This window comes from Leopardus geoffroyi, chromosome C3 (assembly GCF_018350155.1).
Source record: "Leopardus geoffroyi isolate Oge1 chromosome C3, O.geoffroyi_Oge1_pat1.0, whole genome shotgun sequence".
Classification (NCBI taxonomy): Eukaryota; Metazoa; Chordata; class Mammalia; order Carnivora; family Felidae; genus Leopardus; species Leopardus geoffroyi.
The window spans coordinates 126339418-126365936 of NC_059338.1; the positions used below are offsets into that span (position 1 = coordinate 126339418).

At 37.9% G+C, this 26519-nt stretch overlaps 1 protein-coding gene across 3 annotated transcripts in view; it reads right to left on the reverse strand.

Annotated features, from left to right (window-relative positions):
* Positions 1-22426: 22426 nt before the first annotated feature.
* PKIA (cAMP-dependent protein kinase inhibitor alpha) overlaps positions 22427-26519 on the reverse strand; it is a 96067-nt gene continuing 91974 nt past the window's right edge. For all 3 annotated transcript variants that reach the window (XM_045454825.1, XM_045454824.1, XM_045454823.1), the window contains one exon: positions 22427-25921. In XM_045454825.1, coding sequence (XP_045310781.1) covers positions 25842-25921 — 80 coding nt within the window. In that variant the 3' untranslated portion in view covers positions 22427-25841. The remainder of the gene's footprint in view (positions 25922-26519) is intronic.

Below are 26519 nucleotides of genomic sequence, written 5' to 3' on the forward strand. Positions count from 1 at the left end.
ATGAGCCTAATTGTGTATGGAATTGATGACATAATTACACCGAGAAGAATAATTTCAAGTGATTTATAAGACATTAACTGTACATTCATAGTAAACTATACACTAAGGATAAAAAAACTTGTATAATCCTACACTGTTTTTCAGTAATCATATTGTGTCTGTGTGATTGTGTGTATGTACATATTCTAAATATATGAATAGGAAATTATTTGCTTTGACATATTATATATAAAATGTCATTAAGAAAAAAAAATTTAGTATAAAAGATGCAAATATCAAAGAAATTAAGTAAACACTTTAATTTTAATTTTCAAATGTAAATACCAAAATGAACTTATGACGTACTATCTTTGTTTAGTTATTTCTTGCCTCTTTTCACTGATGCCCCTATGAAATTATGCTAAAGCCAGTAACAATGAGCATCCCTAGCCATTTAGCTCCAAGATCATGGTCTTTAAATAGAGAAATGGCAGGACACCTGGGTGTCTCAGTTGGTTAAGCTTCCAACTTCGGCTCAGGTCATGATCTCATGGCTTGTGGGTTCAAGCCCCATGTTGGGCTCAGAGCCTGGAGCCTGCTTCCGATTCTCTCCCTCTCTCTCTGCCCCTCCCCCCGCTCATGCTTGCTCTTTCCTTCAAAAATAAATAAGCATTAAAATTTTTTTTTAAAATAGAGAAATGGCTAATTCAAGATCTATAGCATAAAAGGGAAGCCTGCAACATCTTGTCGATGGGAAGCAAAAATTTAACAAAGACTGCTGGGGTCTTGGTAAAAAGAACTCTAAAGCCATTAAGGAAGGATAATAAATGCACTGTGTGAAGACACAGTAAATATTCTAACACTTATATGTGTATAATGTCATTTTAATATAAAAGGATATAGAAAAGAAAAATTTCCTGGTCACTTGTGCATGGGAAAACTGCCAACATAGTTTGTTTGAGATAAGTTCAGTTAAATCTAATGTCCCATTTTATAAATGGGACAGAATTATCCAGAATGTTGTGTCTATCTTGGTCAAAGTTCCATGTGATCTTGAGAAGAATATGTATTCTGCTGTTGTTGCATGTACTCCATAGATGTCAATTATATCTAGTTGATTGTTGATGATGTCGAGGTCAACTATGTCCTTACTGATTTTCTGACTACTGGAACTGTTCATTTCTGATAGAGGAGAGAAGTCTCAAACAATAATAGTGGATTCATTTCTTTCAGTTCCATTACTTTTTGCCTTTCATAGTTTGATGCTCTGTTGTTAGGCTCATACATATTAAGAATTTTATGTCTTCTTGGAAAATTGATCTCATTGTTATTATTATGTAATGCCCTTCTTTATTCCTGATAACTTTTTTGATTTGAAATCTGCTCTGTTCAAAATTAATATAACTACGGTTGACCCATGAACAACACAGGTTTGAACTATGCAGATCCACTTTTATGCAGATTTTTTTACAGTATGGTACTGTAAGTGTATTTTCTCTTTATGTCTTAATAACATCTTCGTTACCTTACTTTATTGTAAGGTTGTAATATATAATACACATAATGTACAGAATATGTTTTATTTCTTTTTTTTCTTTTTTTTTTTATTATATGAAATTTATTGTCAAATTGGTTTCCATACAACACCCAGTGCTCATCCCAAAAGGTGCCCTCCTCAATACCCATCACTCACCCTCTCCTCCCTCCTCCCTCCCACCCCCCATCAACCCTCAGCCTGCCCTCAGTTTTTAACAGTCTCCCATGCTTTGGCTCTCTCCCACTCTAACCTCTTTTTTTTTTTTTTTTTTTTCTTTTTTCCTCCCCCTCCCCCATGGGTTCCTGCCAAGTTTCTCAGGATCCACATAAGAGTGAAACCATATGGTATCTGTCTTTCTCTGTACGGCTTATTTCACTTAGCATCACACTCTCCAGTTCCATCCACGTTGCTACAAAAGGCCATATTTCATTTTTTCTCATTGCCACATAGTATTCCATTGTGTATACAAACTACGATTTCTTTATCCATTCATCAGTTGATGGACATTTAGGCTCTTTCCATAATTTGGCTATTGTTGAGAGTGCTGCTATGAACATTGGGGTACAAGTGCCCCTATGCATCAGTACTCCTGTATCCCTTGGATAAATTCCTAGCAGTGCTATTGCTGGGTCATAGGGTAGATCTATTTTTAATTTTCTGAGGAACCTCCACACTGCTTTCCAGAGCGGCTGCACCAATTTGCATTCCCACCAACAGTGCAAGAGGGTTCCCGTTTCTCCACATCCTCTCCAGCATCTAGAGTCTCCTGATTTGTTCATTTTGGCCACTCTGACTGGCGTGAGGTGATACCTGAGTGTGGTTTTGATTTGTATTTCCCTGATAAGGAGCGACGCTGAACATCTTTTCATGTGCCTGTTGGCCATCCGGGTGTCTTCTTTAGAGAAGTGTCTATTCATGTTTTCTGCCCATTTCTTCACTGGGTTATTTGTTTTTCGGGTGTGGAGTTTGGTGAGCTCTTTATAGATTTTGGATACTAGCCCTTTGTCCGATATGTCATTTGCAAATATCTTTTCCCATTCCGTTGGTTGCCTTTTAGTTTTGTTGGTTGTTTCCTTTGCTGTGCAGAAGCTTTTTATCTTCATAAGGTCCCAGCAATTCACTTTTGCTTTTAATTCCCTTGCCTTTGGGGATGTGTCGAGTAAGAGATTGCTACGGCTGAGGTCAGAGAGGTCTTTTCCTGCTTTCTCCTCTAAGGTTTTGATGGTTTCCTGTCTCACATTCAGGTCCTTTATCCATTTTGAGTTTATTTTTGTGAATGGTGTCAGAAAGTGGTCTAGTTTCAACCTTCTGCATGTTGCTGTCCAGTTCTCCCAGCACCATTTGTTAAAGAGGCTGTCTTTTTTCCATTGGATATTCTTTCCTGCTTTGTCAAAGATGAGTTGGCCATACGTTTGTGGGTCTAGTTCTGGGGTTTCTATTCTATTCCATTGGTCTATGTGTCTGTTTTTGTGCCAATACCATGCTGTCTTGATGATGACCGCTTTGTAGTAGAGGCTAAAGTCTGGGATTGTGATGCCTCCTGCTTTGGTCTTCTTCTTCAAAATTCCTTTGGCTATTCGGGGCCTTTTGTGGTTCCATATGAATTTTAGGATTGCTTGTTCTAGTTTCGAGAAGAATGCTGGTGCAATTTTGATTGGGATTGCATTGAATGTGTAGATAGCTTTGGGTAGTATTGACATTTTGACAATATTTATTTTTCCAATCCATGCGCAGGGAATGTCTTTCCATTTCTTTAAATCTTCTTCAATTACCTTCATCAGCTTTCTATAGTTTTCAGCATACAGATCCTTTACATCTTTGGTTAGATTTATTCCTAGGTATTTTATGCTTCTTGGTGCAATTGTGAATGGGATCAGTTTCTTTATTTGTCTTTCTGTTGCTTCATTGTTAGTGTATAAGAATGCAACTGATTTCTGTACATTGATTTTGTATCCTGCAACTTTGCTGAATTCATGTGTCAATTCTAGCAGACTTTTGGTGGAGTCTATCGGATTTTCCATGTATAATATCATGTCATCTGCAAAAAGCGAAAGCTTGATTTCATCTTTGCCAATTTTGATGCCTTTGATTTCCTTTTGTTGTCTGATTGCTGATGCTAGAACTTCCAGCACTATATTAAACAACAGCGGTGAGAGTGGGCATCCCTGTCGTGTTCCTGATCTCAGGGAAAAAGCTCTCAGTTTTTCCCCGTTGAGGATGATGTTAGCTGTGGGCTTTTCATAAATGGCTTTTATGATCTTTAAGTATGTTCCTTCTATCCCGACTTTCTCAAGGGTTTTTATTAAGAAAGGGTGCTGGATTTTGTCGAAGGCCTTTTCTGCATCGATTGACAGGATCATATGGTTCTTCTCTCTTTTTTGTTAATGTGATGTATCACGTTGATTGATTTGCGAATGTTGAACCAGCCCTGCATCCCAGGAATGAATCCCACTTGATCATGGTGAATAATTCTTTTTATATGCCGTTGAATTCGATTTGCTAGTATCTTATTGAGAATTTTTGCATCCATATTCATCAGGGATATTGGCCGGTAGTTCTCTTTTTTTACTGGGTCTCTGTCTGGTTTAGGGATCAAAGTAATACTGGCTTCATAGAATGAGTCTGGAAGTTTTCCTTCCCTTTCTATTTCTTGGAATAGCTTGAGAAGGATAGGTATTATCTCTGCTTTAAACGTCTGGTAGAACTCCCCTGGGAAGCCATCTGGTCCTGGACTCTTATTTGTTGGGAGATTTTTGATAACCGATTCAATTTCTTCACTGGTTATGGGTCTGTTCAAGCTTTCTATTTCCTCCTGATTGAGTTTTGGAAGAGTGTGGGTGTTCAGGAATTTGTCCATTTCTTCCAGGTTGTCCAATTTGTTGGTATATAATTTTTCATAGTATTCCCTGATAATTGTTTGTATCTCTGAGGGATTGGTTGTAATAATTCCATTTTCATTCATGATTTTATCTATTTGGGTCATCTCCCTTTTCTTTTTGAGAAGCCTGGCTAGAGGTTTGTCAATTTTGTTTATTTTTTCAAAAAACCAACTCTTGGTTTCGTTGATCTGCTCTACAGTTTTTTTAGACTCTATATTGTTTATTTCTGCTCTGATCTTTATTATTTCTCTTCTTCTGCTGGGTTTGGGGTGTCTTTGCTGCTCTGCTTCTATTTCCTTTAGGTGTGCTGTTAGATTTTGTATTTGGGATTTTTCTTGTTTCTTGAGATAGGCCTGGATTGCAATGTATTTTCCTCTCAGGACTGCCTTCGCTGCTTCCCAAAGCGTTTGGATTGTTGTATTTTCATTTTCGTTCGTTTCCATATATTTTTTAATTTCTTCTCTAATTGCCTGGTTGACCCACTCATTCGTTAGTAGGGTGTTCTTTAACCTCCATGCTTTTGGAGGTTTTCCAGACTTTTTCCTGTGGTTGATTTCAAGCTTCGTAGCATTGTGGTCTGAAAGTATGCATGGTATAATTTCAATTCTGGTAAACTTATGAAGGGCTGTTTTGTGACCCAGTATATGATCTATCTTGGAGAATGTTCCATGTGCACTCGAGAAGAAAGTATATTCTGTTGCTTTGGGATGCAGAGTTCTAAATATATCTGTCAAGTCCATCTGATCCAATGTCTCATTCAGGGCGCTTGTTTCTTTATTGACTGTGTGTCTAGATGATCTATCCATTTCTGTAAGTGGGGTGTTAAAGTCCCCTGCAATTACCACATTCTTATCAATAAGGTTGCTTATGTTTGTGAGTAGTTGTTTTATATATTTGGGGGCTCCGGTATTCGGCGCATAGACATTTAAAATTGTTAGCTCTTCCTGATGAATAGACCCTGTAACTATTATATAATGTCCTTCTTCATCTCTTGTTACAGCCTTTAATTTAAAGTCTAGTTTGTCTGATATAAGTATGGCTACTCCAGCTTTCTTTTGGCTTCCAGTAGCATGATAAATAGTTCTCCATCCCCTCACTCTCAATCTAAAGGTGTCCTCAGGTCTAAAATGAGTCTCTTGTAGACAGCAAATAGATGGGTCTTGTTTTTTTATCCATTCTGATACCCTATGTCTTTTGGTTGGTGCATTTAATCCATTTACATTCAGTGCTATTATAGAAAGATACGGGTTTAGAGTCATTGTGATGTCTGTATGTTTTATGCTTGTAGTGTTGTCTCTGGTACTTTGTCTCACAGGGTCCCCCTTAGGATCTCTTGTAGGGCTGGTTTAGTGGTGACAAATTCCTTCAGTTTTTGTTTGTTTGGGAAGACCTTTATCTCTCCTTCTATTCTAAATGACAGACTTGCTGGATAAAGGATTCTCGGCTGCATATTTTTTCTGTCTAGCACACTGAAAATCTCGTGCCAATTCTTTCTGGCCTGCCAAGTTTCGAAAGAGAGATCAGTCACGAGTCTTATAGGTCTCCCTTTATATGTGAGGGCACGTTTACCCCTTGCTGCTTTCAGAATTTTCTCTTTATCCTTGTATTTTGCCAGTTTCACTATGATATGTCGTGCAGAAGATCGATTCAAGTTACGTCTGAAGGGAGTTCTCTGTGCCTCTTGGATTTCAATGCCTTTTTCCTTCCCCAGTTCAGGGAAGTTCTCAGCTATTATTTCTTCCAGTACCCCTTCAGCACCTTTCCCTCTCTCTTCCTCCTCTGGGATACCAATTATGCGTAGATTATTTCTTTTTAGCGTATCACTTAGTTCTCTAATTTTCCCCTCATACTCCTGGATTTTTTTATCTCTCTTTTTCTCAGCTTCCTCTTTTTCCATAACTTTATCTTCTGGTTCACCTATTCTCTCCTCTGCCTCTTCAATCCGAGCCGTGGTGGTTTCCATTTTGTTTTGCATTTCATTTAAAGCGTTTTTCAGCTCCTCGTGACTGTTCCTTAGTCCCTTGATCTCTGTAGCAAGAGATTCTCTGCTGTCCTCTATACTGTTTTCAAGCCCAGCGATTAATTTTATGACTATTATTCTAAATTCACTTTCTGTTATATTATTTAAATCCTTTTTGATCAGCTCATTAGCTGTTGTTATTTCCTGGAGATTCTTCTGAGGGGAGTTCTTCCGCTTGGTCATTTTGGATAGTCCCTGGTGTGGTGAGGACCTGCAGGGCACTTCCCCTGTGCTGTGGTGTATAACTGGAGTTGGTGGGCGGAGTCGCAGTCCGACCTGATGTCTGCCCCCGGCCCACCGCTGGGGCCACAGTCAGACTGGTGTGTGCCTTCTCTTCCCCTCTCCTAGGGGCGGGATTCACTGTGGGGTGGCGTGGCCCGTCTGGGCTACTTGCACACTGCCAGGCTTGTGATGCTGGGGATCTGGTGTATTAGCTGGGGCAGGTAGGCAAGGTGCACGGGGGCAGGAGGGGCAGGCTTAGCTCGCTTCTCCTTAGGTGATCCACTTCGGGAGGGGTCCTGTGGCAGCGGGAGGGAGTCAGATCCGCTGCCGGAGGTTTGGCTCCGCAGAAGCACAGAGTTGGGTGTTTGCGCGGAGCGAGCAAGTTCCCTGGCAGGAACTGGTTCCCTCTGGGATTTTGGCTGGGGGATGGGCGGGGGAGATGGCGCTGGCGAGCGCCTTTGTTCCCCACCAAACTGAGCTCTGTCGTCCGGGGGCTCAGCAGCTCTCCCTCCCTTTGTCCTCCAGCCTTCCCGCTTTCCGAGCAGAGCTGTTAACTTATGACCTCCCAGATGCTAAGTCGCGCTTGCTGTCGGAACACAGTCCGTCAGGCCCCTCCGCTTTTGCCCGCCAGACTCGGGGGCTCTGCTTGGCCGGCGAGCCGCCCCTCCGCCCCGGCTCCCTCCCGCCAGTCCGTGGAGCATGCACCGCCTTGCCGCCCTTCCTACCCTCTTCCGTGGGCCTCTCGTCTGCGCTTGGCTCCGGCGACTCCGTTCTGCTAATCCTCTGGCGGTTTTCTGGGTTATTTAGGCAGGTGTAGGTGGAATCTAAGTGATCAGCAGGACGCGCGGTGAGCCCAGCGTCCTCCTACGCCGCCATCTTCCCAAGAGCCTAAAATCTAACGTTTATTTATTTTTGGGACAGAGAGAGACAGAGCATGAATGGGGGAGGGGCAGAGAGAGAGTGGGAGACACAGAATCGGAAACAGGCTCCAGGCTCTGAGCCATCAGCCCAGAGCCTGACGCGGGGCTCGAACTCACGGACCGCGAGATCGTGACCTGGCTGAAGTCGGACGCTTAACCCCAGAATATGTTTTAATTGACTATTTATATTATTGGTGAAGTTTCCAGTCAACACGGGGCTATTGTTAAGTTTTGGGGGAGCCAAAAGTTACATGTGGATTTTTGACTCCATGGGATTTGGTGCCCATAACCTCCACATTGTTCAAGAGCCAACTGTATTTCTATTTCTTTTGATTAGTGTTAGCATGGTATATTTTTCCCCATCCATTTATTTATTTATTTATTTTATCTATATGCGTCTTTATATGTAATGTGGATTTCTTGTACACAACATATAGTTGGGTCTTGATTCTTGATGCACTCTGAAAATCTCTATCTGTTATTAGGTGCATTTAGAGCATTAACATCCAGGGTAATTATTGATTTAATTAAATTAATAACTATTACATTTATTATTGTTTTCTATTTCTTGCCTTTATTCTTTGTTTCTATTTTTGTCTTCCACACTATTTCTGCCTTTTGTGGTTTTTTTTTAATGTTTTTATTTATTTTTGAGATAGAGAGAAACAGAGCATGAGCAGGGGAGGGGCAGAGAGAGAGCGAGACACAGAATCTGAAGCAGGCTCCAGGCTCTGAGCTGTCAGCACAGAGCCTGATGCGGGGCTCGAACTCACAGACTGTGAGATCATGACCTGAGCTGAAGTCGGACGCCTAACCAACTGCCACCCAGGCGCCCCCCTTTTGTGGTTTTTAATTGAAAATTTTATCTGATTCCATTTACTCTTCTTAGCATATCGATTTATTCTCCTTTACTTTTTCTCTTGTTACCATTTTTAGTAGTTGCCCTAGGGTTTGCAATATATATTTACAATAATCCAAGTCCGCTTTAAAATAGCACTATATTGGGGCACATGGGTGGCTTAGCCAGTTGAGTGTCCGACTCTTGATTTCGACTCAGTTCCCAATCCCAGGATCATAGGATTGAGCCCTATTCCGGTTCTGCACTGAGTGTGGAGCCTGCTTTAAATTCTGCCCGCCCCCCCCACCTATCCCTCTGCCCCTCTCTCTTGCTCATGCACTCTCTCTCTCTGAAATACAAACTAAATAAATGTAAAAAATAAATAAAAATAAAAAATAAATAAAAATAAAAAAATAAAATAGCACTATGTCATTTTATGGTTAGTGTGAGTATATTATAGTAACAAATAATTCTAATTCCTCTTTCTTGTTGCCAAATCAAAACATTATTGCTATTATTATTTTAAACAAGCTGTTATCTGTTAGATTAAGAATAAGAAAAATAAAAGTTTTTCTTTTACCTTCACTTATTTCTTCTTTGATTTTCTTTCCTTGTGTAGATTCCAGTTTATGATCTTTATTATTTTCCTCTCTCTAAAGAACTTCTTTTAACATTTCTTGCAAGACATGCATGTCTACTGGCAACAAATTACCTCATTTTTATTGTCTGAGAAATTCTTTATTTCTCCTGTTTTGAAGGATAATTTCACAGTTCTTTTTGTCAGGTTTCTCCTTTGTAAAGTTATTCTTTTGCTTTCCCTTTTTCTTGTCATGAATAAATGAATGTTTGTCCTTGGTAGTCAAATATATTATTTCTTTTTATGAATTTATTGTTTCTTCAATTGTTTAAGAGAACATTTTTCTATGATAATACAACTCATTCTCAAAACAATAGTATAAGTATAATAGTATAGTATAATGATTTGAGTTCAGTTAATTTAATTATTGTCTATTACTTACATTAAAATAATATCCACCAATCCTTTCCCTTCTGCAGACCAACACTAATCAAAGGAACACTATGAGATATGTGGAATAATGCATGAATATTTTTTATATCACTTTCCCAACTAAATCCTCATGTTGCAATCAAAAGTGTAAGTGCTAGCAGTGCCTGAGTCACTCAGTTGATTCAGCCTCTGACTCTTGGTACTGATTCTTGGTCATGACATGACACCTGGTCATGATCTCGCGATATGTGAGATCGAGCTCCATATCAGTGCAGATCCTGCTTGGGATTTTCTCTCTCCTTCTCTGCCCCTCATCCACTCTCTCTATCCCTTTCTCTGTCTCTCTCTCTCTCTCAAAACAAATAAATAAATAAACTTTAAAAAAAGTGTTATAAGTTCTTAGTCATGAGTCAATTAATCTAACAATTTCAAAATTAGATTTTGTCAAAATAATTTTAGCCACTAAGTTTGTCTATTGAAACATGTGACTTTTATTTAAAAATTATTCTATGTCATAAGCTTATAACTTAGGTTAAATATTTATTAGTGACATGACAATTAATGTACTTTACTCTTATTTCTGCTGAGGAAACTCTTCAGAAATTGACTCAGATTTTCATAAATCATAGTTTTAAAAATTGCCTCAGTAAGTTATTATTTTGACAAAACCTCCTGCATTTCTGACATGGTTTTAGTGAGCAATACTATGTTCCTGTCAAGGTATGTTTGGTACTTCCCAGGTTTTATTCTATTGCCAAGTACAGGTACTTAACCAAACAAAGCAGCATACATTTCTAGGCCATATCTGATTGACACAAGAGACCTTACATCAGGAGGTATATATCAGGAGGTAATATATATTATGAGGAATATTCTGTTTACTAATAAAGGCATATTGCACTCTAACCTTTGGATTTTGAGGCTTAAGGGAAGATATTTGTAATAAGCATATTAGAATTACCAGCTAAGGTCTTTAATTTTATCAAAACTGGTTTTCATGAGGACTCTTTGGAGTTTATGTGCATATATTTATGGCTTACAAGCCAATTGAGTCTAAAAGGGAATTCTGTTTCACAATGTTCTTGGAAGGCACAATGTCCTGTTGGCTGCCACTGCTGCTTTTTCCCTTCTTGGTACCAATCTGACCCATCATTGCTTTCCAGAGTGAACAGCTTTCTAAAAAAAAATTCTGAAACAAAATCACTGTTGTGTTTTAGAGACACAGGGTATTTTTTCCTTTTAGAACTGCATATGGCCACCAGGAGGCAGATATCTATTACTTATTATTTATCAATATTTAGAAATACAAAGTAGAAAATAGAAATATAGAAACATAGAAAAATATAAAGGTATATTTTTATTTTTCACTTGAGATATGTACAAGAAAAGACTAGTTTAACTATTGTTAAATAACTTGATTTTCCTATCTGAGAAATGTGCCATAATATAGAAATATTTATTCAAGGGCAATTATAGTCAGTCTTTGATTAACCAGAATATTTATTACAGAATTCGCTTCAGATTAAGAAGAAAATGCTTTTGGGGCATGTGGGTAGCTCAGTCGGTTAAGCTTCTGACTCTTGATTTTGGCTCAGGTCCTGATCTTATGGTGGTGGGATCAAGCTTTGGGCATGCAACCTGCTTGGGATTCACTTTCTCTCTCCCTCTGCCCCTCTTCCCTGCTCACTCACTCTCTCTCTCCCTCTCACTGTCTCTCTCAAATAAACATTTCTTCTTTTTAAATACAAATTTCTTCTTTTTAAAAAGAAGAAAATGCTTTTTATTTAAAAATTATTATTTATAGCAATAAAATTTTAAAAGTCTACTTTTCTGATTGAGTAAATAGACTGATATGCTTCACAGCCCCTGTGTATGCTGGTTGAGATTCTGAGGAATTTGGGACCTTTTTTCTTTTATTAATCAACAAGAAAATAACTTTAGTATGTATGAATAATGTGGTTTAAATTAATCATGTAATTATTACTGTATGGTGGAAATAGATATTTATTTTTTAATTTTTTTAAGTTTATTTTTATTTATTTTAAGAGAGAGATAGAGAGCAAGCAGTGGATGGGCAGAGATAGAGGGAGACAGAATCCCAAGCAGACTCCACACTGTGGAGGGCTATGCAGGGCTTGAACTCAGAAACTGTGAGATTATGACCTGAGCCAAAATCAAGAGCTGACACTTAACCAACTGAGCCTCCCAGGCACCCCTAGATACTTATTTAAAGATAGTTTTCATGATATATCTAACTAGTGGAAGAGAAATTTCTTAATCTAGGAATTGTGATAGGAGGAAGTCTATAGATTAAAAGGGAGAATTATCTGGATGGTGTCTCATTACTCTTCAGAGGATCTTATGAATAATGGGAGGATCTTGAGATCCTGGACTAAAGTCAACTAGATTAAAAATGAGAAACCTTCCTTTAGTAAGCCAATCAATGTATACTCTATATTTTTCTTTTCTTTGGTCTCCTTGGTGTTTACCAGACTCTGCCTGATCTCAGTTTTATCAAGGGGAACCAAGAGGATATACTTTTGTCTGTACTTGAATCAGAAGACTAAAAAGAAAACAGCTCTCAGAGGTGCCAGTAAGAGTTGACAGAGGAAATCAGTGTCATCAAATGACTAAGCCTGTCTGGTGGTTCCCCCAGTCCTTCTAGTGCCAATCCCTCATGGCTTTGCATTTTATTTTGTTATGAGAACTTATGTCTCCTTCTACTATTTTTTTTTTAACATTGTGACACTCCAAAGGTAACAGTTGTAAGAAAAAAAAATAGACATGAACTTGAATTCACCCTAAGGCAGTCCTGAAATAGTTTCCCTTTCTCTCTTTTCTCCTGATTGGAATTTTGCTCTCACAATTTGGCTTTCCTCATATAGGCTAGAGGAAATGCTCTAAGTATTCCACTTGCTAGGATCCAACTAAGCCAGGCTTTACCAGTCTGTGAGCTCTACGTGGCTGAAGATCATTCCCTATAGTTAAATTATATAGTTAGCATCCTGAAAGTACCTGCTACATAGAAGAAACTCATTCATATTTGTTCAGTGGATGAATGAGTTAAACCTTTGTGCCATTGGGTGGCACTACTCATTAAGAGGTAGAAGAAGTCATTTGACTATGTTCTCTGAGTTATCTGAGACTGGATATCTCATATAACAACAATACACCAACAGTAATGTTAATAGCTAACATCTACACTAAGTGCCAGGCACTTTTCTCAGTGCTTTATGTGTATTAACTAATTTGAACCTTTAACATTATTTTTAATATTTTTTAAATGTTTATTTATTGAGAGAGAGAGAGAGAGAGAGAGAGAGAGAGTGAAATATCACACAGGGAAGGGGCAGAGAGAGAGAGAGAGAGAGAGAGAATCCCAAATAGGTGCCACGCTGTCAGCATAGAGCCCGACCCGGGGCTTGATCTCACAAAGTGTGAGATCATGACCTGAGCTGAAACCAAGAGTCGGACACCTAACTGATTGAGCCACTCAAATACTCTATAACATTACTCTTAATATTATTCAACATTGCTAACAGATGTTATTATTATTTCTTCTTACAGACAAGAATCTGATACCCAGAGTGGTCGAGTAAATTGGGGGAAATGATACATTTAGTTAGTAAGGAGTCTGGGTTTTGAGCCTATGTTATTAAATTCAGTCTCTCTTAAATGTATTTTCCAAGTGTTACCTAAAATCATCAATCATTTGGAGTTTCAGTGAATGGACAAATGAAAAATTCAGGGTCTCTCTGATATTTGGAGTGGTTGGCAGCTGGTGGCAACTGGGTATCCTCTACTCCCTCTCCTATTGTTGTTAAATGACTTAGTGGAAATCTGTAGTAATAGGGGTGAAAATTACTCTTGCCCCCAGTGTTATTTATGTCTTATGCCCCTTCATTTTTTGTTTCTTTTTTTTTAAATTTTTTTATGTTTATTTATTTTGGAGAGAGAGAGAGCGAGCAGGGGAGGGGCAGGGAGAGAGGGAGACACAGAATTCGAAGCAGGCTCCAGGCTCTGAGCTGTTAGCACAGAGCCCAATACGGGGTTTGAACTCCAAACTGTGATATCATGACCTGAGCTGAAGTCAGCGCTTCACTTACAGAAGCCACCCAGGCACCCTGCCCATTCTTTTTTTTCTTATGCCTTTCTTCCTCCCCAATGCCTAAGGGTTGGTTATTCCCATACTTCAGGCAAACTTCAGATTGGTCTTAGAAGCCAGGATATGGAACTCCTTTCCTTTTTTTCTTTTTCCCACATAAAGTTAGGTAGGGCTAAGTAGAGTGTAGAAAGTGCTAGGCAGGGGGCTTAAGGAGAAAGCTGGACTTGGGAGGATGGAGATTGGAATGCAATTCATTGAGTATTCTTGAGGATTGTGAGAATTATGAAGAAATAAAATGGAGGAAAGTAGTGATATGTGAGCAGGAGGAGAGGAACGTGGAAAGACAAAGTGTAAGTGAAGAAGCTCAAGTGGGAAACTTGTGGAATGAGGCAGGTGGGCCGAGAAGGAGGGAGTCAAGGAGGAAGACAACTGTGTTAAGATATTGTCAGATTGAGTCATGAAGGGAGAGAACAGATGGTCATGTTTGCTATTTTCAGCTGCAAATGCTGTCTTTGCAAAGTCAGACTCATTCAAAATATTCTTGTATGGGCTGGAAGTACAACAAGGCACTGTTCTGAGAGCAGGGGAGAAAACAATACTGTGAAGCAATTGTAATTCCAACAAATGGCAGGCCGAATATTGCTGGATATTTAATACTTTGAGAAGTTGTTTACTTAGGACTTATTGTAGCATGGGACTCACAGATTCCATTTGCTTTTATATTTGCTCAGGTTGGCTGGAGTTAGGAAATGTCTTAATGTTTTGTTTTGTTTGATTAAACCAATGAGGGAACACCTGTTGATGACACAAAGTTTACCTTTTGTTACAAATGTACTTTAAAAAAAAGAAAGGAAGGAAGGAAGGAAGGAAGGAAGGAAGGAAGGAAGAAAGAAAGAAAGAAAGAAAGAAAGAAAGAAAGAAAGAAAGAAAGAAAGAAAGAAAGAAAGAAATGTACTTTAAATCATTTGAACCTTGGCAGGTAAAAGACCAGTGGGAAAAACAAATGCTGTTTCCAAAGAACTGAATTTTATAAGACCAGAGGATCTGTGTGGTAATGAGAAGGGCTGGAGCAGAAGGTTGGGGAATTATGTACCGAGGAAAAGGACATTAGTTTGTGACTTACATTAAAGCCTGTTTAGCAGGAAATTGAAATCTCTATTACTGGTGTCACAAAACTGTTATCCATTTGATCTTTTGCTACTGAGAGAAGTAAAACTCAGATGAGAAAATGGGTAGATTGTGCAGAAAAGAGGGAAGAAGACCCAATCTTTGGGATCATGCACCTAAAAAGGGCTGCATGGAGACAGAGCTAGCGGTTTAAGGCTGAGTGGAGATAGGACCTGTGTCAACCAGGGGATATAATGGTTTGAAGGACCTGTGTTTCCTTGGGTAGAGATCCTCTAAGAGATAGATGGGTTGGCATGTGGTTTGTTATTTCTGGGGCTACCCACTGACCTGAGAATCCCAAGCATAGAACCTTGCAAAAGAGCAGCCTGCAAGGAGCATTAGCATATTAGGTGACAGTTCTGGGCTGAACTCCAGGGCCTGCTCTGTAAGAACAGATGGACATTCACCATTTTATTAATTTCAGGGGATGCAGCCCTTTGCAGGAGGTGGTGACCAGAAGAGAACCTGATGAGGACTTCTAGAGTATTGGAATATTCTGATCTTTGATCTGGATGATGGTTACCTGAGGGTGTTTGTTTTATTGAAATATGGAAAACTGCACAGTTATGAGCACTTTCTAATATTTGTTATACTTCAACAAAGTTAGAAGAAAGTTGATGTCTTACCTTGCAATAGAGTCAAAATAGAGATGAAACTAAGTTCTTAATATGTTAAAAGTTTTTCTGGTGATTCTGACAGGAGGCCAGAGTTGAGAATCCATGAGAAAGAACTATACATGAACATGCACCCCCTACACCCCTTTGCCTCAAAAGTCAGTCCTTTCTCTGCTTAATCCATGGAAAACAGAATAGGGCATATAGTTTGTGCCCTATGATATGTGCCCTATGGTATGGATGTCCCATAAAGTAGCTAGACCACTTGAAATGTAGCTAGCCTGAATTGAGATATAGGCATAAAACAGACCCTGGATTTTGAGGAATTGGTACAAAAAATGTGTTATTAATTTTTATATTGATATATTTTGGTGCCAGTATTTTTGAAAGCAGTTGTTTACTGCTTTATTATTTTAATGTGACTACTAGAAAACATAAAAATGCATGTCTGTTTTGTAGAATTGTTCTATTGGACAGCTCTGGTGTAGTTGAAGGAGCATGGGAAATTATTATCAGAGAAGTTGAACATAGGTTTCAGTCCTGGCTTTGCAATACAAAAACTGCATGACCTTGGACAAGCCACTTAACTTCTCTGTGCCTTAGGTTGGTCATTTATAAGGAGAGAAGTATATTCATATTTCAGAGTAATTGTGAGAAATAGAGGCAATTTAATCAAGCATCCAATACATATTCAGAACCTTAGAAAAGATCATCTTTCTGTGGTGCTATAAAAAGACCTCTTTCTCTTATACTTGCGCCACATGTCAGCAGAGAAGTATGGTGCCTTTAAAAACTGAGGCGTGTGTCAAGGCATGAGTGGAAAGCATGGGTAAAGGACAGCAGCAGCTGCTGTGCCTCTTGTATGCATTTCTGCTGCTTCTCACTTTCCCTCTGACGTTTGGTTTTCTCAGCGGCTGGAATCTTAACCTTGGAATACATCCTTGTGTCTACTTTCATCTGTTAGCCTACCTTCAAAAACCTAACTCTCAAGTTCAGAATTCTTCCAATTCTATGTTAGGCTCCTTGGCATGGACCTCCTCTTTGTCTCAGGGTCTTTGTGCCTGGAACCTGCTCGGATGCCCACACTCTTCCCTCTGAGTGATCTTGTGGAAGCTGGTCTGTCAGCTGCCAGGCACACCCTGAAGCCCTCAGTGGCTTTATCAGCTTCTGGGACTTCCAGGTCTTCCTCTTGAGGGTCTCAGATTTCTACTTCTCTGCCTGACCCAGTGTCTCACCTCAGACTTAACACATGTACTGTGTTCTAGCTAACTTGGATTGTTTGAAAAATATATGACCCCATGTCTTCCTACCTGTTTACCTCAGTTTACATCATTTTTTATTCTATCTACAGTGTCTGATCTCTTTTTCTTCAATGAAATAAGTATTTTAAGGAATCATTCTATTGCATCCTTCTCCATGATCTTTCCTGTTGAGTGACATTTCTCCCCCAGCATATGCATGAGATGTTCCTGGTTCATCTGTTATTGTTAATCATATTAAGATGAGTATGTGATTATGTATGTACTTGTCTTGCCATTGCTATTTGATGAGTATACTTTAATAAGTCATAGGGTCTCATGTGGCCCTGTCTTTGAATGGAACCACATTTAAAAAAAATCTCATCTAAAAACCAGAACTAATTGAAAAGTATTCCCAATATTTGCATGTATCTCTTGGAAGGTCTAGTTCACAACCTATAGAAATGCTGTTTACTATCCTTTCTAAAATTTTCCTTGTTTCTTCATTGAAATCTCCTGTGAACCCTCTCAAACTGTCTTTTAGAAACCCCAGTTTCCGGGCACCTGGGTGGCTTAGTCAGTTAAAGCAAATGACTTCAGCTCAGGTCATGATCTCAGGGTTCGTGAGTTCAAGCCCTGCATTGGGCTCTGTGCTGACAGCTCAGAGCCTGGAGCCTGCTTCAGATTCTGTGTCTCCCTCTCTCTCTGCCCTTCCCCACTCATGCTGTCTCTGTCTCTCTCAAAAATACTGAACAAACATTAAAAAATTATAGAAACCCCAGTTTCATTGCTTTTGTAATTTCCCAATTCTTAGCTTTTTATTATGCAAACTGATTTAAACATATTAGCTTAAATTTTTTTCTGGTGTATTTTCAGAAAAGAACAACTCTTGTATTGATTCTTCATGAAAAAAATCTTTTTCCTCTTATCAAGCTAACCTGTGTCTAGATCTATTCTTCCAGTTCTGTGTTATAAAGGCCTAGGAGTCACCTGAGCAAAAATAAATTCTCACTACACAGTGGAAGTGAAGGAAAATTCCTTATAATAAGTGATAAAGTGACAATGGGAAAAGGCTGGGAATACTGACAGGAAAAAAAAAAAAAAAAACTATGGTTACTGTCACATGTTCCAGTTTCTACTAGTCAAAGATTTTGTGGTATTAAAAAAAAAATTACTCCTTATTGCACCTAACACAGTGACTTAAACTTACTAAATGTTCAACAAATATTTCCTAAATAAAATTGATGATTTACTGGATTTTATTTAGGACCATGCAGGAAGATAGATTCTGTTTAAGTTGTTACTGCCTAGCTATAGCTATTTTTACATACGTTTTTGCCCTTAAAATTCATTGTTATATATTATTTTATGGATTTTAAAGAATGTGTGGGATAAAAGAAAACTTAAAAATTAAACAGGACAGTCATACTGGTCATATCCTACTCAAGTGAAACGTGTAAAATTAATCATGGTAGCCAAAGTGCAAACATGTGTTCTGTTAGGAGTAACCTATATCATTTCCTTGGCCATTCTTATTTCTTAGTTTCAGAGTCCAAAAGCACACAGTCCTTCTTTAGTATTGCTAGATTTCAGTGTTAATTTGGTTACTATTTTTCTCTGTTTTCCAAAAGATGCAGTGTTCAGGAAAAAGACCTTAAGTTTCTGTACATAAATATCAGTGTCCTTTCCTTGACATGTTTCTTGGTCCCTTTGTATCATTTTCTCCTTTTTATTCTATGAATTCCTACCAAGTTCATCATATTCTATCAGGACGTTCATTTTTTTAGCCTATTAGAGTACATTATATTTTATTAGTGTAAAGCATATTCTTAAAAACTTGAGTGTCCTTTTCTGTAAAGACCAAAAATCTCCCCAAAGATCTTGTTCTCTGACTAATGTGTTGCTAAGACTAGGAGACTATGATACAACATCCTTTTTTTTGGGGGGGGTGGTATTCTTAGTTTTAGCAAACTGAAGGAAATTTATACTACAGAATGTCAAGAAATACCTTTACCAGGATCACTATTTAGCTGGAAGACTTACTCCGATTTGCTAATTTGTGTGTATGTTATCCTATTGGACATCTCTTATCTGTATGTCCTATCAAATCTGTGTGAGAGTGTGTGTGTGTTTGTGTAAATGTGCAGCATACAGTTTGAGAACCAAATTTAGAAATAGTTACGTTATTTTAATAAACCAGAAAAAAAGTGATAGAAATTAAGTTTTTATGTTTTAGAAGGCAATATTACACAGATTTCACTATTTTCAACTATCAACTGTATCTCTAAATTGCACGTTTCCCTAATCAGTGTGTAAATTTTAACTACATTGTGAGCTTCAGAAAGCAGACATTCATTTACAAATATTTATTGAGTATTAATAGACAATGAGGATACAAAGATGAATAAAAAAGGGCTGTTTCCATCAAAGAGCTCATATTCAAGTTGGAGAGATACACATGTAAACAAATAGCTGTGATCTAAGGAGATACATTTGCAGATAAGGTGTTAGGGAATCAAGAAGTATAGAATAGCTAATTTCTAGACTGGGGCTTCAGAATGGGAATGTAAGTCAAAAAGGCTCCAGAGAGTGAAATGGGACAGGGTCTGGAGGGACCAGTGAGAACTTGCAATAAAGCATAAAGAAGAACATCTTAGGAACAGAAAAACAGCTAACACAGAGCAAAGAGTTATGTAAAAGTAAAATGTGGCATTTATATCAAAAAGTTTTATCTGGCTAAATTTAAGAATTTTTTTAAATTAGGGGAGTGAAACAATCAGATTTGTTTTAGAAAGATACATGTGGTTGCCAGATGGATAGAAAGAGTGCTGGACAAGGCAGGTCCTAGTGAACAGGCTATTGCATTATATTAGATAAGTGATGATTTAAAGGATTGTAATACAGAGGTGCCTGGGTGGCTCAGTCGGTTGAGCATCTGACTTCGGCTCAGGTCATGATCTCACAGTTCATGAGTTCGAGCCTCACGTTGGGCTCTGTGCTGGACTCTGTGCTCAGAGCCTGGAGCCTGCTTCCGATTCTGTGTCTCCCTCTCTCTCTGCACCTAACCCACTCGCTGTCTCTGTCTCTGTCAAAAATAAATAAACATTTAAAAAAATTTTAAAGGATTGTAATACAGACAAAAAGAAGTGAGAAGTTTCAAGGAGTAGTAAGAATTAGAATTGATGGACTGAAATCAAACTGCAGAAAGAAGAGTTAAGAGAACTGTAAGAATTTGGATTTTTAATTTGGTTTGAATTTGGGAAACCAGTGCCTCCATATATGAGATCTACAGCATATGAAGAAAAGCAGTTTTGGGAATGGGGTCATATATTGGATTTGGTGTTGGAATATTGAATTTTAAGATGTTTTTGGGAAATCCGTATTGAGCTGGATCCAATAAGTCAGCTGATCAGGAGTGACCTCTGGGATTTATCATGGTAAAAGTGGTGATTGATTGTGTTGGTCAAGAATAAGTCACGTGAAGACTGGGATTGTAGAAGAGGAATAAATATATAATCCCAGGGAACCACAGTATTTAGTAGGTAGGTAAAGAAGGTTGAACTTGTCAAGGAAAGTAAGCAGTTGGCAGAGAAAAAGGAACAAAGGATTAAATGCATACATACATTCAACCAGAGGGTGGGAGGTGGGGTAGGAAGGTAAATGAAGCATCTCAAAAAAGATTCCATGGTGAATAGGATTAAATGCCATGTGGTAGACTATAAAACATACATGAACTATCCATTATATTTGGCTAGTAGGATTGATATACTCACTTAGGTCTAATTCAGAGAACTAGAGTGGGACTAGATACAAAGAAATTGAGTGGTTTTGCTTGTACATGGCTGCTGTGGAGAGGAGCTAGTGATACCACTGGCAGTCATCCTGGAGTATAATGGAACACAGAACTCTAAAACATCACATCCTAATCTTGCCCATCTCTCCATATCCAGTCTCCAGGTTAATGCCTAGATACGTGCAACCACCCCTATGTAGAAATGAGCACTGTAGGATCTGGGGGTGTAGCAAAAAAAACCTTATGGGGAGAATATTCTGGAAGAGAAAGGGCATATCTATATATAATGGAAGACTTGTGAATCTGGAGAATTTGTTTCTTAGGACACATAAATTCTTTCCTTTAGGAGGCTTTATTATGTAGCCACGTGAATATCAATTAGAATTATAGAACCACTAAGTTTTATTTTAGGAGAAGTTTGAGTCCTTTGGAACATCATCACTTTTTAATTTCCACATTGGCCAAAGCTTCAGTGACAATTACTGAGAGTCCAGGTGCTACTGAAGACATTGTTGGTAATAAAAATTTGATTGGAAGTTAAATTGCAAAAGGATAAGAAATAAGGAAGAGAAACATGAAAACAGACAGCAATGATGCCTATTTTCAGAAATACAAGTAGTGAAGTTAAGAGGGGAACTGAAAGCTTGAGTACATTTGTGAAAAAGGGTAAAGTCGGTGAAGAAAAAAGGATAATTAACAGACCTCCTGAAAGAAAATGTTTAAAAAACCTCAGATGTGAAAACCTGTATCTTAGAAGTGGGAAACTTCCTGTGTACTGAGAGACATGACAAAAAAAGCTGTGCAGCACTTATGACTAAACTGAAGTTGCAAATAATGAATGAGCATTGTTATAAACTTTTTACAGTCGCTCTGAAGAAAGTAGAGTGAAGGCAGATGGCTTGAACGGTTTTGATTGGGCAGAGATGGCACAAAGACAAGAAAGGAAGAAAAGCAGGAGCATTGAGAAGGATTAACAGTAGATTCCAGACTGGAGGAGAGTTGCTAAGGAAATACCGATCTTGATAAAAACAAAGTAGATGTGGTGCAAACTAGAAAGTTAACCAGTTATAGTCAGATAGTTTTGTTAATTTTGACTTTATAGTGAGAGATGGCCAGGATCCCAAATCCCCACATTCTGGCCTAGATAGAGGCAACAAATATACACAGAGAAAAAAACACCAGAGACAATACAAACTTGTTTTGCACTGGCTAGCATTTTGTTCCAAATCCCTGTGTACTGTTTTATCCTTGTGACCTGAGTAAGATGAACTTAAAAGATTTACATCCTCTTTTACCCCTTCTGCCTAAGACCTTGCCTGAACTCAGGCTGTGTGTTATTTGATGCTAACTTTCTCCCGAGTCCCACCTTGGATTCTGCTTGGTTTTTGCTGCCTTTATGTGGTAAAAATAATACAACGAAAAGAGAGCAACATCAAAACAAAAGAAGTTAAACACTCTGCTTTTCTACCCCAAGATGTTATCCTTAATATAGTAAAACCATGGGTGTCTGTGAGCACTCCATTTTGTTACTGACTGATTTTAAAGATTTTTAGTCAGGTGAATAGGGCTGGTGCATCTGGAAACTGCATTTTTTCTAGATCAGTGATTGACAGGTTGTAGAGGTGAGGGTGTGGGCAGAAAAAGATGCCAAAGTTGCACAGGGAGTTCTTTCAAAGGGGAAGTGTGTGTGTGTGTGTGTGTGTGAGAGAGAGAGAGAGAGAGAGAGAGAGAGAGAGAGAGAGAGAGAGAGAATGTATATGGGTAGAGGAGAGAGTGTTGTAAAACTTTCAGGGGATTCTGATAAACACTGGTCTTTCTTCTGACTGAAAATCTTTTACTGCCCTACAGATAAGCAAGTAAGAACGATAGGAGTGATATTGGGGCTTACGATTTAACAGTTGGGTCTGGCAGATGATGAAGTCCAGGAAGTGGGCCACCAGAGTGGAATGGAGGTAAAAATTATTGGAGTAAAATCCCAGAAAAAGAGGCTAGAATGCCGGTATGTCCACCACAGGAAGGCTTTAAACTTCTCCTTTATCACTCGCAGCACTTTCTCGGGATCAAATACATAGTGTATGTTCAATAAATACTCTTCATAGACTATGCACATTTCAGAAAAAAATGTATTACTTTTAATATCAATTATGTGAGCATGCAACATTACTAAATACAAAAGTCATACAAGCTCACAATGACTTCAGAGACTGCCACTCTTTAATTAAAGAACAATTTGGGGCCTATTAAGACATCATAAATCATAGATGCTTTCTTATTTTTACTTGGTAACTATACATTGTCTTCCTGTTACTACAAGCTTCACTCAGAAGCTTGGCTACCTGGCAGTTACATTTCTTTACCCTTTATTGCTTCTCTGAAGAGAAAGAGCAATCTCATTCATCTTCTAAAATGGTGCATTTTTCCTGTGTCTGAGTAAGACTCAAGTGTAGGGCATTTACAGCGAGCAGTTCTGGGGGTGTTGCCTAAAACTTGAAGGCTGCCTATTACCTATTGGAAAAACATTTCTATAAATTATGATAGCAATATATTGGCATAGGATGTTTACAATTGATAAAAGGTAAATTTGACAAGTTCATACTTATTGCAAATGAGTTGAAAAACTGAAACTGTCATACATATTTCTAGTTAATTAAAGTGAGTAGCATGGGACATAAAAAAATCTGAACCATGTTAAATTTATAGACTGCATGCCAGAAAAATATTTTGGGGCAAGTATAACACAAAAAATAAATTCTAATTGAATTTCTTTTTTTAAAAAAAGTTCACTTTCTGTGATCTAGTCACATCTGTGTCATTACTAATCTAGGTAACCTTGAGAAAGACAATTCCCTCTTTTGAGACTCAGTTTCCCTCTCTAAAACAATGGAGGATGAACCACTTCATCTCTAAATGTTCCCTTATAAATATGCTCTATAAATTGGCTTTAGTTTTATGGCATGTGTAGTAGAAAGCTCCTTGGAGACAGACCAAGATAGGTTCAAATCTTAATTTCATCATTTATTAGCTTTTTAAACTTGGAAAAGTTATAGTTTATTGAGACTTAAGTTCTTAATCTGTGAAATGGGATAGTACTACCTTTTTAATCAAATTGTCTGAGAAACAATTAAATGGAAGAAAATGTGCTGAGAAGTTATTAGCATAATGTCAGTTGGTTAGTAGGCATTAAGTGCATATTACCAAACCTAATGTCTTAGTTTCCACCCTTTCCTCCTTAAAAATTCAATACCATGTATATTATTCACTTGCAAGAAAAAGATACTACAGTACAATTTGGAAGACACTGTGAACTTTTGCTGAGCCACATTTGTAGGTTGTAGGCATTTTGGAAAGTAGATTTTTATCTTCCAGCTTGGGAATGCCTCTGGGTTTGAATATAGCAGACAAAGTAGCAGTAAGAGGTCAAAATAATTCAAAAAGCTCCATATGACTTTGCAATTTAGCACTATTATATATTCAAAGACAAGCATGACACCACATGCATTAATAATAATATATCACATAGGAATATAAACTCTCCACATACACTCAGCACTAGTCTTACCTAAACTTTACAAAACTACATGAAATCAGTTTGGAATTCCACAACTTTAAGGATGGAGAGAACTTTACCTAGATTCACAAGAAAGCTATGAGAATAGTAAATGAGGATGTTGAAAGAGTGATTTTATGGGTTGGATGTTTTAAATGGACTATGAGAGATTGTCTAAAAAAGCCTCAGGAACCTCTTTTCCCACTTGTAAGATTATTAATAGGTGGATTTATTTGAATTTTAACTGGGTACTTTGGACCTTAATGGGTTAGAATGAAGTACTCTAATATTTAGTCTTCCTTCTATTTTCTGAGAGACTCACCCGATTGACATTTTTTCTAGTAATACATGATTGAGGACAAATGATACCCATGCCCTTATCCCACTCATTTGGAACATACTGTAAATTTCATCCTATATGCAGCTATAGAGGAGAGCTGAGTTCCCACTATGTCCATGGAGATTATCTATGGAGATTCTGCTTAACCTACTTCATATGGGACTCTATCTAAGACCTCAAGGATAATTAATTGGGCTCTTTATTATAAAGGGTCTTCCTGTTACTTATTTGTCCAGTAATCCATGAGCCACTGGCATATTACTGGTTCCTTATTTATTACCACTGATAAGTGATTTTATAATACTGACCAGAGGGATTACACAGCTCACAGAAACTTTCCACATAAGAACCATGATGTCAAAACACAGCAGAGGCTATCAACAGTATTAATGAGGATTTTGTTAGCTTCTAATGATAATTATTGTATCAGAATGCAATTCACACTAATTATTAGTAAAAGTTTACAAACATTAAAAAGTGCATAATAACATTTGTATCTGATAGGGCTGAAAAAAGACATGGAAAACACAATGCAAGGGCTTTACTTTTGTGATTGGTGGCCACATGATTGCAAGATAATTTTTTCCATCTGTTACAGCTCCATGCAGATAAGTTGTCCTCCAAATTTAAATAGTACCATACAGCACTGAGAAATTTGATTCCATAAGAACAAAATATTTCCTGTTCTTAGAATTATCTTGTATTCTCTTTGCCACCATTTTGATTCTCCAAAATCCTCATAATTAAAAAAATTTTTTAATGTATATTAGTGGGAAAAGTTCAACAATGGAAAATAAAACAAAATTTGCAGATTGAATTCTGGTCTGCGCAGACACCAAACAGACTGAATTCAAGTAAAATTCACATTAATGGATATTTTCAAATGCCTGTTTAATAAAGCAAAGGACTCTTGATGAATTGGTTAGACTTAATCCATCAACAGTGAATCAAGGGGAAAGATTAAGTTAAAAAAAAAATTGTGATCTATCCTGTGTACACCAACCATACTGTGGAGAAGGAAAAAGGCAGCCCTTTTAAAAATGAGTGGTATAAAAATTCACAGTAACGTACATTGTTTTTGTTTGTCATAAGCAATCAAAGAAGGGGGCAGTGCTGAGTGTCTATATTGTACAATACAAAACAGTGTAAATAACACAGCAGGAACACACAGATACATAATGCTAAAAACAGTGCTTTCTGGATGGTTCTTTTACTGGGTGAATACTTGGACCAGAGATATTTAAACTCTGGGGTTCAACCAACCTTTTGCAATTAAACACAATTAAATCCTCTGACATTGTGAGGGGCCAGATGCTACAGGAAGAATCATCATCTAGGTCTGTGCTACTCTCTACAAGCATTTTATCATATGGTCAAGTGAAAGGATCCATACAAAAATGACATCCAAACACAAGCCACATGATTTCAACCATTGCTAAAGACAGAGGTAGAGAAAAGTCTGTCTGCAGCCACAGCCTCTGCCCCCATTTTTAATATGACAATGAGCAGATTCCTACAATGCAGCACAGCCATTTTTTTTCCCCCCTTTTCACTCTTGGAAACAAATTCATTCCAGCCAGGCCTGGAGATTTGAGACATTGTCAACTGTTGATGAAGTTATCAAAGTGGGGTGTTAGCTTTCAGATTTTGCTGCTTCCCCTTGGGCTTCCCCACTTTGTTCTGTGGAATTTCGTTGTGCATCTTCTTCACCTTCTGTAAGAAACAATGAAAAAAGGGCAAATAAAAGCTATTGCTTATATTTACCAACTCTTAATACATCATTGAAAATTTCAGAAATACTCAAAAAGTCATAAATTCTACAGAGACAAGTATATTTTATTGGTGATCAATTTCTCATGAAGAAAACAGTATAAGAGTTTCAAGGGCTGGCTAATTCTGATGCTAAGAACTTGGGACAGCACAAAATAATAACTCAATTTTTATAGTTGTTAGTGATCATCTATGCTTTTGATAAATAGCCAGGAAATCTCAAGGTCTGGTGATGGCACTTAATAGTTTCATAGATTGCAGAAATCAGTAGTGATTTTAGGCAGAAATCAGAAATGAGAAGCAACTCTACCGTTTCACTCCTGTCTTATTTTAAGAAATATTTAAAAATTTCATTTTCCATTATTTATAGTACTTGTTGATAACCCAGCTGATTTCTCAGAGGTTTAGTTAATTAAATTAAAAGCAACAGTGGAGGATGAAAGGACATTATGTCAGCTGGTCGGTCCCTTGCTGAACAGTTATGATGGCCTCTGGTCTGCCCTTATAGAACATATGTACAATGCCAATAAAACCAGCATCC